The following is a 13830-nucleotide window of genomic DNA, read 5'->3' as shown; positions in this document are numbered from 1 at the left end:
GAGGCTTACGCTAATTAACACGAGGTCTCGCGCTCGTTTCCTAAAAAATTTACTTAACGCGACTCGCATTGCTTCATTTATCTAAGCAAATGAGTGGAGAGATGTGTATCTACTTAAGCTACAGCAGGTCAATTACTAAAGCTAAATAATTCACAGAATGTAATATTTAGGTCTAACAAAAAAAATCCTATTCTGAATAGGAAAAACTTCTACATTGAGTAAATGCTATCATAATTAGTATAATTAAAGCACATCATGTATTAATTACCGCAGGATAATTTCAGCAGAAATAGTTAAGAGTTTGCCTACATGTGAGAGATGAGACAGAAATGCAAATTAACAAATTAAGCAGCAAAGCAGCAGACTGAATATGTTCAGTAATGCAAGAGAGAAGAGAAGAGAAGAGGAGGAGAGGAGAGGAAGAGGAGGAGGAGAGGAGGCATCTGGAGGCTGCTAGACATCACAGCACTCTGATGGTCAACCTCTTCTCTTGCAGGAGGGGTAAAAAGGGAGGGAAATCTGTTTCCTGTCATCTTCCATCTTGTCAGTCTTTGTTCAGACATCTTGCAGCTCCTCCACCAGCTGTTTGCTGCCTGTGCTGACAGATGGCTGCTTCTCTTTGAAATGCACTCTCCTCTGGCCTGCTCTCCCTTACATCCCCCCACCTCACTTGGTTAAAGTTTTAGGGAAAAACTAGAATGACTCCCTTGCGGTTGCATGCTTCAGTCCGTTGCAGCTTGTGAAACCCCTTTTTGGAAGGTTTCTTCTACTGTATTTGTGTGCATGTGTTCACATACTTGGTCTACAACGCTGTAGCCACAAAAGTAAATAATGCTTCAAATAAGATTCTTAAGCGTGGATGCTTCGCATGCATAGCACAGACTTAAGGCAGGCGGTGACTTCACAAAGTGTCCAACAAAATTTGAAACTTTCTGTTTTTCAGTTTCTGCGTAGAAAAATGGTTAAAAGTATTTTTGTATCCTATTAGACATTTGTGTGAATTATTCCCATCACTGGTTCTTAAGGTTTCTGAAGTAATGCACAAAGGTTGCTTTGTGTGACTGCACAGGCATTGATATATGGATGGATGGACGGACAGACGGTGTAAATACATTATTCAAACCACAGCCACCTCTGGGTTGGAGGGATAAAAATAAGTGAGGTGAGTGCACAACAGGAGCGTCCATCTCACAGAAAAACTGTCAGCCACTTGCAGAACACTATGATGTATACAGCAATAAACACACTTTTTCCCACTGTCCAGACAAAAATAAACATCTAGACAACATGCATTGTGGAAACCCATCCGTGCGTGTCTGTGTTCCACAGCGACGGCCAAATTAGTCAGATCCTAAAGAAAGCCTCACTCAAAACGAGGCTGAGGTCAATAAAAAAAGCACAACACTGCTCTGTGGCTTATCCCAACATATTGTGGCACTGCCAGACAGTCACACAGGTTTACATTCATACCTGTGTAATGAACTGCTGGAGTTTTACTTTCCAGCAGGCTGTAGCATGTGATCTATCCTAATCTGTGACATTCCTGTAGGTCGCATCGTCTATGTGAACCAACTCGACCCGGCATGGGAGCGCACAAAAGAGACAACAGAGGGGTCTTTGAGCCAGAGTACCAGGGGCTACCCATGGAGCTCAGGCAGCGCAACTATGGGAACCATCTCTGTACCCAGTCATCCAGCAGGCTGAAACCTGAGCTGCTCAGGAGCGAGCAGCAGACGGCAGGCAGGACCAGCATTCCTGTGGGAATGTGACTGGGGCTAATGAGCTGAGGTAGAACTGAGAGGGAGAAAACAGGAAAAACAAACTATATGGGCGTATAACTTAAAGAATCATTTTCAGATCGATTCAGAGCTACAAAGGTTTGCTTAGCAAACATCGCTCTCAGTAAAGGAAAACATGGTAACTGATAAACAGCTGTTTGCAGATGAATGTGCCAATCCATTTTTGCCACATAACTCCCAGTAAAGTGGCAAATTGGGATGCTTGTGATCAGTAACAATCGTCCCATTATACCATCTGCATAAAACATATACCATATTTTCTGCACTATAAGTCGCACTTAAAATCCTTTAATTTTCTCATAAATCGACAGTGCGCCTTATGTGTGAATTCTGGTCGTGCTTACTGACCTCGAACCGATTTTAGGTGCTACACGGCGCTCAAAGATCTGACAAAAATGTTTTAGCACGACTTTGCTAAGCTACGAAGCCGCACCGCTTGATGGATTGTTGGAACATTACGGCTGCCGTAGTCAGGAGCCTCGCAGATCTGGGTCCTAATCTCCGTCCGCTAAACAATTAAGTTTAACATCCAGGCATCCATGAAAACAGAATTTATTAAATTTAACAGAGTTAAAAGTTAGCAGGAAGTTAGCTCGCTAGCTTCCACCTAAACATGATATAGCATGTTCTGACTGAGAGGTTTCTGAAAGAATTCAAACGTACAGCTCTGCTATCACTTCCAACATAAATGAAAACAGGAAACTAAACAGCAGTGACGTTTGTAGGGTTACTGAAGTTGGGCTAGCTGGTATATAATGATGTGCTACGTGATCGCTAGCAACACAGCTATGTTAGCATAACATAAACACAGTGAAGCTGGAGGATGAACGCTAACCTTTTTCCACTTGATAAAAGTTAACGTGAAGGTTCCCGATGGTTAGAGACAAATGCAATCGCATGGCAGGATGCTGTAAACGGACCAAACTTCAGTCAGGAGAACAACTGAGATAATCCATCCACAATACCAGGTTAGTCATTAATATACTGCAACAACATGGGAATTTCGCTTAATGCGCCTTATAATCCGGTGCACCGTCTGAAAAATGCGGTACACAAAGGTTCTTCACAAAGTTTTAGTCTTACCTGTCACATTGACAGCACACATTTCATCACATAAAGAAAAGCAGGTATTCCACCTGCGTAACTACTGTGAATCCCTGGTGGCCCTCTTCAAAGAGGCTACACTTGTTCCATTGGCAGATTTTTTCACTTATTTCAAGCAAAAATATCTTGTATTAACTGAAAAAATCTGCCAATGAAACAAGCGAAAATTCTCCAGTTTCAAGATGCACCGTCTAAAAACAAGTTCCTATATGTTACTGAAGCGTTACAGCTGCAGCTGAATCTGCCTCATTTTAAGTGCAATTAGATATTTTGACTAGAAATAAGACAAATATACTTGGTACGACTTTGAGTTTTTGCAGTGTACCCCCCACCCCGTTATTTGTCATGTGTTGCTATGGTGTGTGAACATTCATATGTTTGAAGACCCTTCTAATACTGTACACTGTACAATAAGTACTGTACACAAATGCATACCAAAGTCTGCACCAGCCACAGCATGCAGATATGCGTAATGTAGAAGAACCTGCTTTTTTTGTTTTTCACCCTTCAGGTTATGTGTAAGAGATGGAGATAAAAGGCGACAAGCAAAAGCATACAGCCCGTGTGGGTAAAAGTTGTCTTTCCACTTGGCTAGGCATCCAGTCATTCGCTCCATCCATCTGTCAGCTATGTCCCTAGTGGCTACACTGAGGGCTCACGCTCTCTCTCTGGCCTGCAATTGTTCAGTGATCCAGACACTGGTCAGCCGCTCCCCGTCTCCATTCTGTTTTCCGCTGAGGAGGCTAGAGACCAGAGACACAGAGGCAGGCCCTGCCTTGTTACAGCCCACTCACCATGTTTACATCCAGCAAATTAACACAAACATGGCAGGGAGATATGAGATCCTGCCCGAGGCCTGAACCCAGCAGTGACTGCCATCGACACACAAACACACACAAAGGCAAACTGCTCCCGTGGCTTCACCATTCACTGGCAGCTCCGCGGCCCGGTCTTTCAGACACGTGGCCGAGACTTTGCCTATGTGTCACTGAATGCCTCCAAACATTAAAACCATCGTTTTTCAAACAGTCACAGTTTTTTCAGCTCTGGCTTTTCATGACAGAAGGTAGGCAGAACAGTCATCTTCATGACCCCATCTTCTTCTGCCACACATTTCAGTCGTAGTTTAGGGTTTTCGCTCATAGCAATGCAGGCCCTGCAAAAATCACTTAGCTCTTTGCGAACAAACAGATCTAATAGAGTGAAAATCTGACTAGTCGAGCTACTTTACTCCCTCTAAGCTTCTGTTGTCTCCTCTGTGGCGGAGGCTTTTTGTTTGACAGATGTTTACAGGGGCTGGGCGATGTTTCCTTGCTGTGTGCTGCCTGGGAAAACATCTGGAGTTTGCAGGGATTTACCAGTAATCCCTTTGGCAAGCTCTGGAGTGCTTTCTTAGAATTTCAATATGTCTGTAAACGTAAGAAAGGATTTCACGGCGAAAAAAGAAAAAAGAAGGTCCCGCTTTGCAGCAAGTGCTGCCGAGGTCGAAAGTTCTGTAAGCTTCTTAGTGCTCCAGCTTTTAAGCATAAATAAATTAAACCGGCTTGACTAAAACGCCTCCAATAAACTCTCATTAAAGTCCTATAAGCGTGGATGGATAGACAGAGGGATACAACTTTGATGGTGTTCAGCTCATTCATTATTTGATGCAAAGGAAACAGCTTTGGCTACGCTGGAGAAATCCTCAAAAACGGTAAATAAGATCTAAACTAAAAACCTGGGAGCAAAAGAGCAAACGTCTCCCAGAAGTCTTCAGGACAAGGATTATGTGCCCCAATCACCAGGGTTCACGCGGACGTATAGCATTTGTCTTCATCCTTCTCTCCGAGTTTGTTTGAAATGCACGAAACCACCCAAGAGGGACTTCCACACCATTTATCTCTCATATCTCATAACACACTGTGGCATCACCAGAGCCTGCAATTAGCCGTCCTTAATGTTAACCCACACCCACTCTGTCGTTTTCACATTCATTATAGTCATTATAGTCACCCCCAGCATTCACAACCCAAGCCTAGCATACAGGCTCAGTAAATACAGAGTCAACAGTCCCACAGCCCCTCACTCTACAAGGGGAACAGAGCAGTCTGCTCGGGGCTCACACTCTAATGTTGAAGTAAATCTCCGTCACCATTTATCCTATACAAGAGTCTTCATCATATTTGAAGTCTTCCCATGTGACTTGTATAAAGTTAAAATCTTCAGCGTATTATTTCTGTTGTCTTTAAATACTTTAAATAAGTCTGACAGGCTGCAGATACACAGAAACTGACTGAGGTTTAGCAGCTCCGCACCACGTTACGGAGCAACAAAGGCTCAGCTTGTATTTACCAAAAGAGCCTGCATATAAATAAGCAAATGCGACGAAAGCCACAATTTGTTTCAAGGTTTGAATGTAATAACAGGATCCCTGAGTGTGTCATTTTGCAGAAAACATTGTGCGAACGGCAAAATTGGATACGAGATATACTTCATAGATAAATATTGTGATGTGTGCCGGACATTATTTGTATAAAAACCCAACTATTGGGCACGTCACCATACTGTACTTCTGCAGTATGAATAAAAGCCTCCTTCAGTAAATGGTTAACAGGTGCCAGCCGCAGAAGCAGCCAACCATCTGCCAAATGTATACTCAGGAGCAGATACTTTCCAAAGCACTGAGAAATTGATGTTAGTAACTTATCTCTTTGTGATCAGTGTTGAAAAGTAAATATATTTGTTCAAGTATTCATTTCTCAGCTGGCAGTCTTTACATTCAAGCTTGTTCCAAAGAACATCACACAATGCTAATTCTGCTTTTCGGTGCCAGTTATATTGTCAAACACAAACGGATGTATCGCAAATTTAAATGTGGAGTTGGGGGTGCTGGTTGAAGATGAGTAAAAAATGTATTTGTCAAAAGTGTGTGGGGAAGAAGGTCGGGAAAACGAAGACGGTAACGCAGCCATCCGTGAGAAAAATGTACTGCATTTTTCAGACTATAAGGCGCACTTAAACTCCTTTAATTTTCTCAAAAATCATCAGTGCGCCTTATGTATGAATTCTGGTTGTGCTTATTGACCTCGAACTGATTTCATGTCGTACACAGCGCTCAGCAATCTGTCAAAAATGTTTTAGTCCGACTTTGCTGAGCTACGAAGCCGCACCGCTTGATGGATTGTTGGAGCGTTACGGCTACCGTAGTCAGGAGCCTCGCAGAGGAATCTGGGTCCTAAACTCCGTCTGTTTCAGGTCCCAAAGTCAAACGAACACTGCAGCATCACTGAGAGTTAAAAACTGTCTAAATTCTTTCATCTTTAATAAATGATATATGAATGATGTAACAATTAAGTTTAACATCCAGGCATCCATGAAAACAGGATTTATTACATTTAACAGTTAGAAATTAGCAGGAAGTTAGCTCGCTAGCTTCCACCTAAACATGATATAGCATGTTCTGACTGAGAGATTTCTGAAAGAATTCAAACGTACAGCTCTGCTATCACTTCCAACATAAATGAAGACAAAACTAAACAGCAGTGACGTTTGTAGGGTTACTGAAGTTGGGCTAGCTGGTATATAATGATGTGCTACGTGATCGCTAGCGACACAGCTATGTTAGCATAAACACAGTGAAGCTGGAGGATGAACGCTAACTTTTTTCTACTCGATAAAAGTTAACGTGAAGGTTCCTGATGGTTAGAGACAAATGCAATCGCATGGCAGGATGCTGTAAACGGACCAAACTTCCGTCAGGAGAACAACTGAGATAACCCATCCACAATACGAGGTTAGTCATTAATATACTGCAACAACATGGGAATAGAGCCGCTGCAGAGGATTCAGCATTAATGAATCAATGGTACAGAAGTGGAGGAAGCAAGAAGAATGAGTTGAGGAAAGTTCGACTTATCTGACTATTTTGTTTCGCTTAATGCGCCTTTTAATTCGGTGCACCTTATGTATGAAAAATATGGCACATTTTGATAGTTCTGTACTATAATTTAAGTGTCTCTGGGTGCAGCCATCCAGCTATGGGAGAGGCTGTAGTTAACACACTAATCACAGGGTGTGTGTGTAATTGAATTAGTCCAGTGGGAGTAAGGTCACTGTTTGCCCTCTGTAGGTCTGCAGCCCCACAGTCGGCCCACTGGGGGTCCTGGCAAAGACAGACAGAGCACAATTTCAGTGTTGTGCTCTCTTTCCACTCTGAGGAATGCAACTGACCTCCCACCTCTCACCAGTCGTTACCTACACCTATCTCACTTAAGGCATGAGCCCACACACGGGGGCAGCAATTACCCTTCCCCCAGACTTTGAGGACCCGCACGTTCTTGATCTAGAAGCTACAGCACTCTGTGCCCTTCTCACTCTTTTTCTTCAGAGAGCAAAAGAGGTGGGTGGTGGGGGACAGGCACTCAGTCAAACATGGCAGCGCTTGTTTAAGGTCAGCTCCCATTCACATGCTGCTGAAAGCACGCCTGTCAATCACACATAACCACACAGAGGCTGCTGCTTCTGAAGCAAGACAGCTGGGAGCAGGAAAAGCAGGCGACTGCATAAGCCTTACCTCCGCCAACGCACATTCAGCTTACCCTCGTAAGCACTGACACACACATCCTGTTGTGCACACTTTCTTTTAGCTACAGACAAGAAGGAAAATAGTGAAATCCAGGAAGGATGATACTGAAAACACACTACAGGAGGAGGACACTACACTTTTACACTCTGCCACCGGCTGTTTGCATGGTTGCCTTAACCAGCATCCACTGTTACACTGACACTGTTAACCTGACACTCCCCAGCTGTTCCACTTATCTCTAATGTCACTTTGCAGGTTTTATATAACACAATAAAACACATTGGAGGCGCATTAGAGCGTTTTCCAAACTTGTGCATCTCGTTTTTAGAAGCAGACGCTTTGAAATATTAGATCTCTGCATCATAGTGAAGCAGTCTCCTCTTTTTCATTAAGTTTGTTTAAACACACACCATGAAATATTAGACAGGCTGCAAAAACAGATTTCGGTTAGAAAAGATCAAACCAGAGCAGCCATCTTCCTACTTCCACACCCCGAGACTGCTCAAGTACAAAATGGCAGACCAGATGGAAACGGAGCACCTCGGGCACCAACAGATGCTCCCACGAGGCCACTTGGCACACACTCACTTATCCGCTATAATAGCCCTGATTATAGCAAAGACAGTGTAACACATGCACTGTTATTTCATATATTTAATGCGCCGAATGCTTTAGCCTACCAAGAGTAAACCAAAGTAAACTGAGCCATGCGTGACCGTTTTTCTGTAACCGGATAGCTCGGATGATCCTACAGGGCAGACACCTGATGCTAGGTGGAGAACACGATCGGCATAAGGGGTCACTACAAAAAACCGTTGGTCACGAGACAAAAAGAGACGAGGCAGGAACTTAGCAGGAGGACAGCTGACTGGCTAGATGGTCGCTGGTGGCTGTCGTCTGGCTGATAGATGGCCTCGCTGCCTAAATGACTGGTTAACTGACTGAAGGCAGTTGTAACTGTAGCTATTCATTAGCAGAGCAGCGAGCAGTTAGCGAAAGTGCTAGTGGCTGGCCCAAAGCTTGGCTTTCACAGCCTAATGTCAGGCTCACACAGAACAGTCTATCAGACTCATCACATCACACAGGCTACAGGACCAGACGATGACATCACTAAAGGTGCGCTACCTCACAAGAAAAGGTCTGCCCTCATGGAAACATAACAGCCATCGAGCAGGCGTTGCATTAAATCACAAGTATGGATCTGCTTCACGTTACATTTACACAAATTATTCAGAGCAAGGACTTTGAACATAATGTGAAAGCAGAGAGCGAAGAATGAGGCAGATATATGAAATACCAAAATAAATCTGTTTGCTCGGCTTGTTTTTAGAGCTCAGAGCACAAATGGAGACTTTTAGAAAACTGAACTCATCCTTTTATTGTGGCAAACACTCGAACAACAAGTAGAAAGTGTTCTCACTTAAGTGCAGTGCTCCCATAAAAACGCAATATTATCATGCAGATGGCATTAGAAACTGTGTGTTTGCACAGTTACACTGAGAACTCACGTATTTAACCTGCACTTCAACACAGGCCTGCAGCCCCGAGGTGAAACCTGCATGTGGACGTACCTTCTCATTGTACTTGAACTTGACATAGAACCAGCTGGACTTGATCATCGTTGTCTCTTCTGCTCCTGACTGATTCAGTGCGTGAGGAATGACTGATGATCAGCGTGCAGCCTAATGACACGGACGTTTCTGCTCCTTTATCCCGTTGGTCTTTGTGCTGCTCCTTTCTCTCACTTCAAGCCCCGGAGCCAGCTCCCGTTTGCTTCACTCCTTCGTCTTCGTGCCGCGGCGTGCCGTGTGTCTCATGTCGGGTTTGGAAGGCTGACAGAGGAGCTCCTCAGATGGGCTTCAGCTGTGTTCAGTGGTGGCAGATGCCAGCAGAGGCGCAGCAGAGAGATGTTTTACTTCTAAGTGGGCTAACTCTACACGCTGCAGCACCAACCTCCCGCACTTCCCTCTCCCTCTTTCCTTTCTTTCTTCCTGCCTATCATATGTGCTCACTTTCTCTGCCTCACTTACTCTTTTTATGTTTCCCCTTTCTCGAGCCCTGTGCTCACTCAAATCACCTTCTCCGTGCTTCCCATTGCTCTCTTTTATGCACCGGTAAACTCTTTCATTCCGACCTCATTTAACCCCCTTCTGTATCTATTTCAATCTTACGTTTCTCTGCCCTCTGTAAACCAACACTGTCTGCTTTATTATTTCTACAGAAATCAGCCCGATGCTAGTCTGACTCCAAAGGTTCAGAGCTCCCCTGGGCCAAATGCACTCTGACAGCTGAACAAATGCACCCCCTAAATGCTACGTCAAATGTATTTATGCTGAGATCAGATTGGGCAAAACTCCCTCTGCATGAGCGCTTCAAATATTTACAAGGATTGTAGCAAAGATTGCCGTTAGCGGCTTATCTAGTATTCCTGTTTCACCAAATTCCAACTACTGGGACATTCCATGTATTCCGGTACTGATTTGATTTCCATGAATTCTTCTTCTGTGCTTCCTGATTCAACTTTACATGATATAAAATATCTCTCTAAGGTGGTTAGCATTGCTGTCTTGCAGCAAACAGGGTTGCGAGTTTGAATCCACCATCTGGCTGTGTGTCGTTTGCATGTTCTCCCTGTGTTTGTGTGGGTTCTCTCCGGGTACTCGTGCAGTTAGCGGGGTTAGGGGTTTAACTGGTGATCCTAAAGTGCCCGAGAGTGTGAATGGTTGTCTGTCTCTTTCTGTGCCCTGCCTGCATCGTACAGCCTGGACAGGTCGCCAGTCTGTCACAGAGAGACAACCTGTCCTGGTTGTGGTTGGATCTCTCGTCCATCCATTCATATATTTAATTTTGAAATTAAACCAGCAGTTAATACTGCATCATGCAGACACAAAGCAAACTCAGCTTTCACTTGAAGTTATGTAGTTCAGTTTTAGCCTCAACTTGAGACTGGGAACGGGCCACCCAGTCAATGTTTACATTCTGCCACTCCCGCTGGCGCACAGGGCTCATATCCCATCCACACAGTGCTGCTGCTGTGTATATAATCATGTCACTTTTGACGATGGTTTGAAACTACAATGGGCTCCTGTATCCCACAGGGTTTATCCAAATTTGGCAGCTCCCGAGGTAAACTGAGGCAACCCCTGTCATGGGACAGCAGTGGGTTATAAACAAAAGTAATCAGACGCAGGAGTGCCACTGCGTCAGCATCCATGGAAACATAATCTCCCTTTGTTCAAGGTTTGTGCCAGCATGGGGGGGGCAGCATCTAATGCCATCGTGGGACATCACGGAGGACGGACCGACTCTTTCACACGTCATGCTTACAACAGTGAAGCAGGAACAGATTGGTAAAAGATCAATATAGTCAATACAGCGGTTCTACTCTGTGCTTACTACACAAAGGGGCGTAAAGAAGGGTCCATGCTGATCGTAGATACAGAACACAGAGCCGTATTTCCCTGCATCTGTCTGTGGATAGGTTATTGAGCACTAAGACGAGGACTGCTCGCTGAAAAAGAGACATTTGCATATCTTTAAACAGCTGACATTTAGGAGACAGCATCTCTGCATGTGTGCAGGCACAGTTGGCCTGCAAACAAACAAAGCAGGTAATGTCACTGATTTTTCCTGCATGACAAATTTGATACACGACTACAGAAGAGAAACCATCATTTAACATCCTATCAAATTAACTAACAGCTAATTTGTCCTTTTTTTATTAGCCACTGAGGACGTCTGCACTATTAAGCAATGAAAGTGGGACATTACGACTACAGTTTGTCCTGCAGTGATAGTCGTACAGTAACATTTATGTCTATTTTATATAAACTTGTATTTCAACACAGTGCTGTCACAGTTTTGCCATCATTTACTGATCCACAGCCCACCACATGAACATTATGTGTGATTTTTTAACCCCTTCCTCTGCATTTTTAGGTCAGCAGTGACGTACGGAGGGCTTGTCTTCAGCAGTCGGTCTAATCAGAAGAAAAACAAACAGCAGGTTTCCTTGACTCAGGGCTGCTGGGGCTGAGCGCGTGTGGGCTGCTGTATATCATTTGCTTCAGCCCTGTTCTTCCTCCTTACTCTTCTTTCTCTCTTGTCTTATCACTTTCCACTCTCCTCATGCCACCCATGGGGAGCCTGTAGTGCTGTAATGCTAAGTGACAGCCTGCCTGCCTGCTCACTTCCCACACACATGCCTACGCTTGGCCATGTCCCCCACGGCCATCGCTGCGCCCAGATAACAGAGTTTCAAAAGCTCGGAGGGATGAAATCCAAAAAAACAAAAAAGACTTTAGGGTATCGTTTCAGCGACTGGTGTGCGTTTAGGCACAACACGGAGCTGAACAGAGCTGGAAAGGTGCAGTCAGTGGCTTGCTGATAATATTTTGAGGACTGTGCACAATTGCATTACAAGGTTATCTTGAGATCTCTTTGGATCTCAAATTACACAGTTATATAGCGTGCAAAGACATATCAAAACAATTAAGTTCAGGGGCAACAGAACAGGCCAACATGAGGTCAATGAGCATTGTTTCTGCATGGCTTTACCAGCATCAGGAGGGAGGAGGAGGCTGAAATGCACCAGTTTTTCTACAAATATCTCAAATGTCAATATGTCTAAAAAGGAGTCTCTTCTTTTTCAACACAAACTGGGAAGAAGCTTTAGCAGGCTGTAGAGGCTCTGGAGCTGCCCATCTGCACAGACTCGAGCGTGATGCTGTGTTTTTAGCGTGGACATCTTTGTCATAATCGCTTGTCAACGTCCATCCTAGTGTACGACACACGAGAGCACGTACAGTGGACCTGACACTTTTTGTTTATGTGCTAGCTTGCTCTCTCCTCCGGCTGCAGCAGCCCAGATGTTCAACCCCGTGAGCTACAACGCTTCAGCTCTGCTCCGATTTTCCATTAAACCTGCTAGCATGAAAAAGAGTGAGCACGCCATCCTGCAAAACACTTCCTCCTTAGAGTTTGCTTTAATCTTTTAAACTCAGAAGCAGCTCTGTGCTACAACATAGTTCTCTTACATAATCAAATATAAGGTTAAAAAAATAAATGGAGACAAATGAGAGACACTTTTTTAATGAAACTCACCTGTGGGAACTGTTAGTGAAGAAGGGAAGGCTTTACAACAAACGACACCCCCACTCCTCTACAACACTGCTGCAATGGGCCGGCACGGCACAGTGCATGTTTCCTCGCTTCCTCTCCGCAGGCCATATTGGCCAGCACAACACAAAGGCCATTTCCTGCTCTCCACACAGATATTACAGTTGAAGCTAAGTCTCTCTGATGGCCAGATAATACAGGTCTGAGTCCCGTCTAGGCCACAGCCAGGAAATCACGTTAGCCTGCCCCCCTCTGCCTTCTACTGCTGGGGATTATAGCACCAGGCTGCCTTGGCACAAATTACTTTTGCTGTAATGCAGTGAGGAAGCTTGTATTAAGGTCCATGAGGTGCAGCAATAACTTGTTTGTTCCTTTGGGAGAGCTGACCACTGACCACTAGTTTAGCTTTATTACTGTAAAAAAGTATGCAGTGAGACTTACAAGGAAATAATTCATGTAGGGGAAAAAGCTCTAAACCGGTCAATCAAACGAGCATTAATGTGATGAAGGACGAATCTGTATTTAATGCTAATCTAGCTAACCAATTTTTGGGGCAGGAAATAACTTCAAACTGGTCAAAGCTAGCAACTGTTACATAATGCTCTGAGCTGAATGCTAAAACTAGCATGCTAACATGTTAATGGGCAACTACAGCATTTACTAATTATAAACAAAGCACAACTACGGCTTTTGGACACAGAAGTCCTTCTACTGATTTAGTTATACAAAAAATGCATCAAATACACAGACATGAAGATGCCTTTAAATACCTCGATGAATCCTCATAAACTGAGATTTTATTAAAAACTTTGTGTCAAAATGGATAGAATTGATTTTCTGGGATGGCATTAGATGGAAGGTGGAGTGATACACTCGTGTAACAGTGAAGTATTTCTCTCAGAAGTTAATCCGGTCTTTAAGTCTGATGTTATTAGCAGTGTCTGGGTCCAAACTCCGCTTCAGGTCCCAAAGTCAAGCGATCACTGCAGCATCACTGACAGTTAAAAACTGTCTAAATTCTTTCATCTTTAATAAAATGATCAGTGTTGCTGCTTTACCAGGTGTAACAATTAAGTTTAACATCCGGGCATCCATGAAAACAGAATTTATTACATTTAACAGAGTTAGAAGTTAGTAGGAAGTTAGCTCACTAGCTTCCACCTAAACATGATATAGCATGTTCTGACTGAGAGATTTCTGAAAGAATTCAAACGTACAGCTCTGCTATCACTTCCAACATAAATG

At 43.9% G+C, this 13830-nt stretch overlaps 1 protein-coding gene across 6 annotated transcripts in view; it reads right to left on the bottom strand.

The window, feature by feature from the left end:
* Positions 1-13830, bottom strand: part of auts2a (activator of transcription and developmental regulator AUTS2 a) — a 335293-nt gene that overhangs the window by 209103 nt on the left and 112360 nt on the right. Inside the window, exon 1 of one of the 6 annotated variants that reach the window (XM_005740359.1) lies at positions 9039-9378. The exons of the other annotated variants lie outside the window; for them this stretch is intronic. Within the exon in view, the coding sequence (XP_005740416.1) occupies positions 9039-9086 (48 nt within the window). The 5' untranslated portion in view covers positions 9087-9378. Of the gene's footprint in view, positions 1-9038; positions 9379-13830 lie in introns of those variants that run through there. 6 annotated transcript variants of the gene reach the window in all.

The sequence above is a fragment of the Pundamilia nyererei genome, unplaced genomic scaffold, assembly GCF_000239375.1.
Source record: "Pundamilia nyererei isolate P.nyererei 1_Seehausen unplaced genomic scaffold, PunNye1.0 scaffold00099, whole genome shotgun sequence".
Lineage (NCBI taxonomy): Eukaryota > Metazoa > Chordata > Actinopteri > Cichliformes > Cichlidae > Pundamilia > Pundamilia nyererei.
This window is presented reverse-complemented; position numbering and strand designations above follow the sequence as displayed.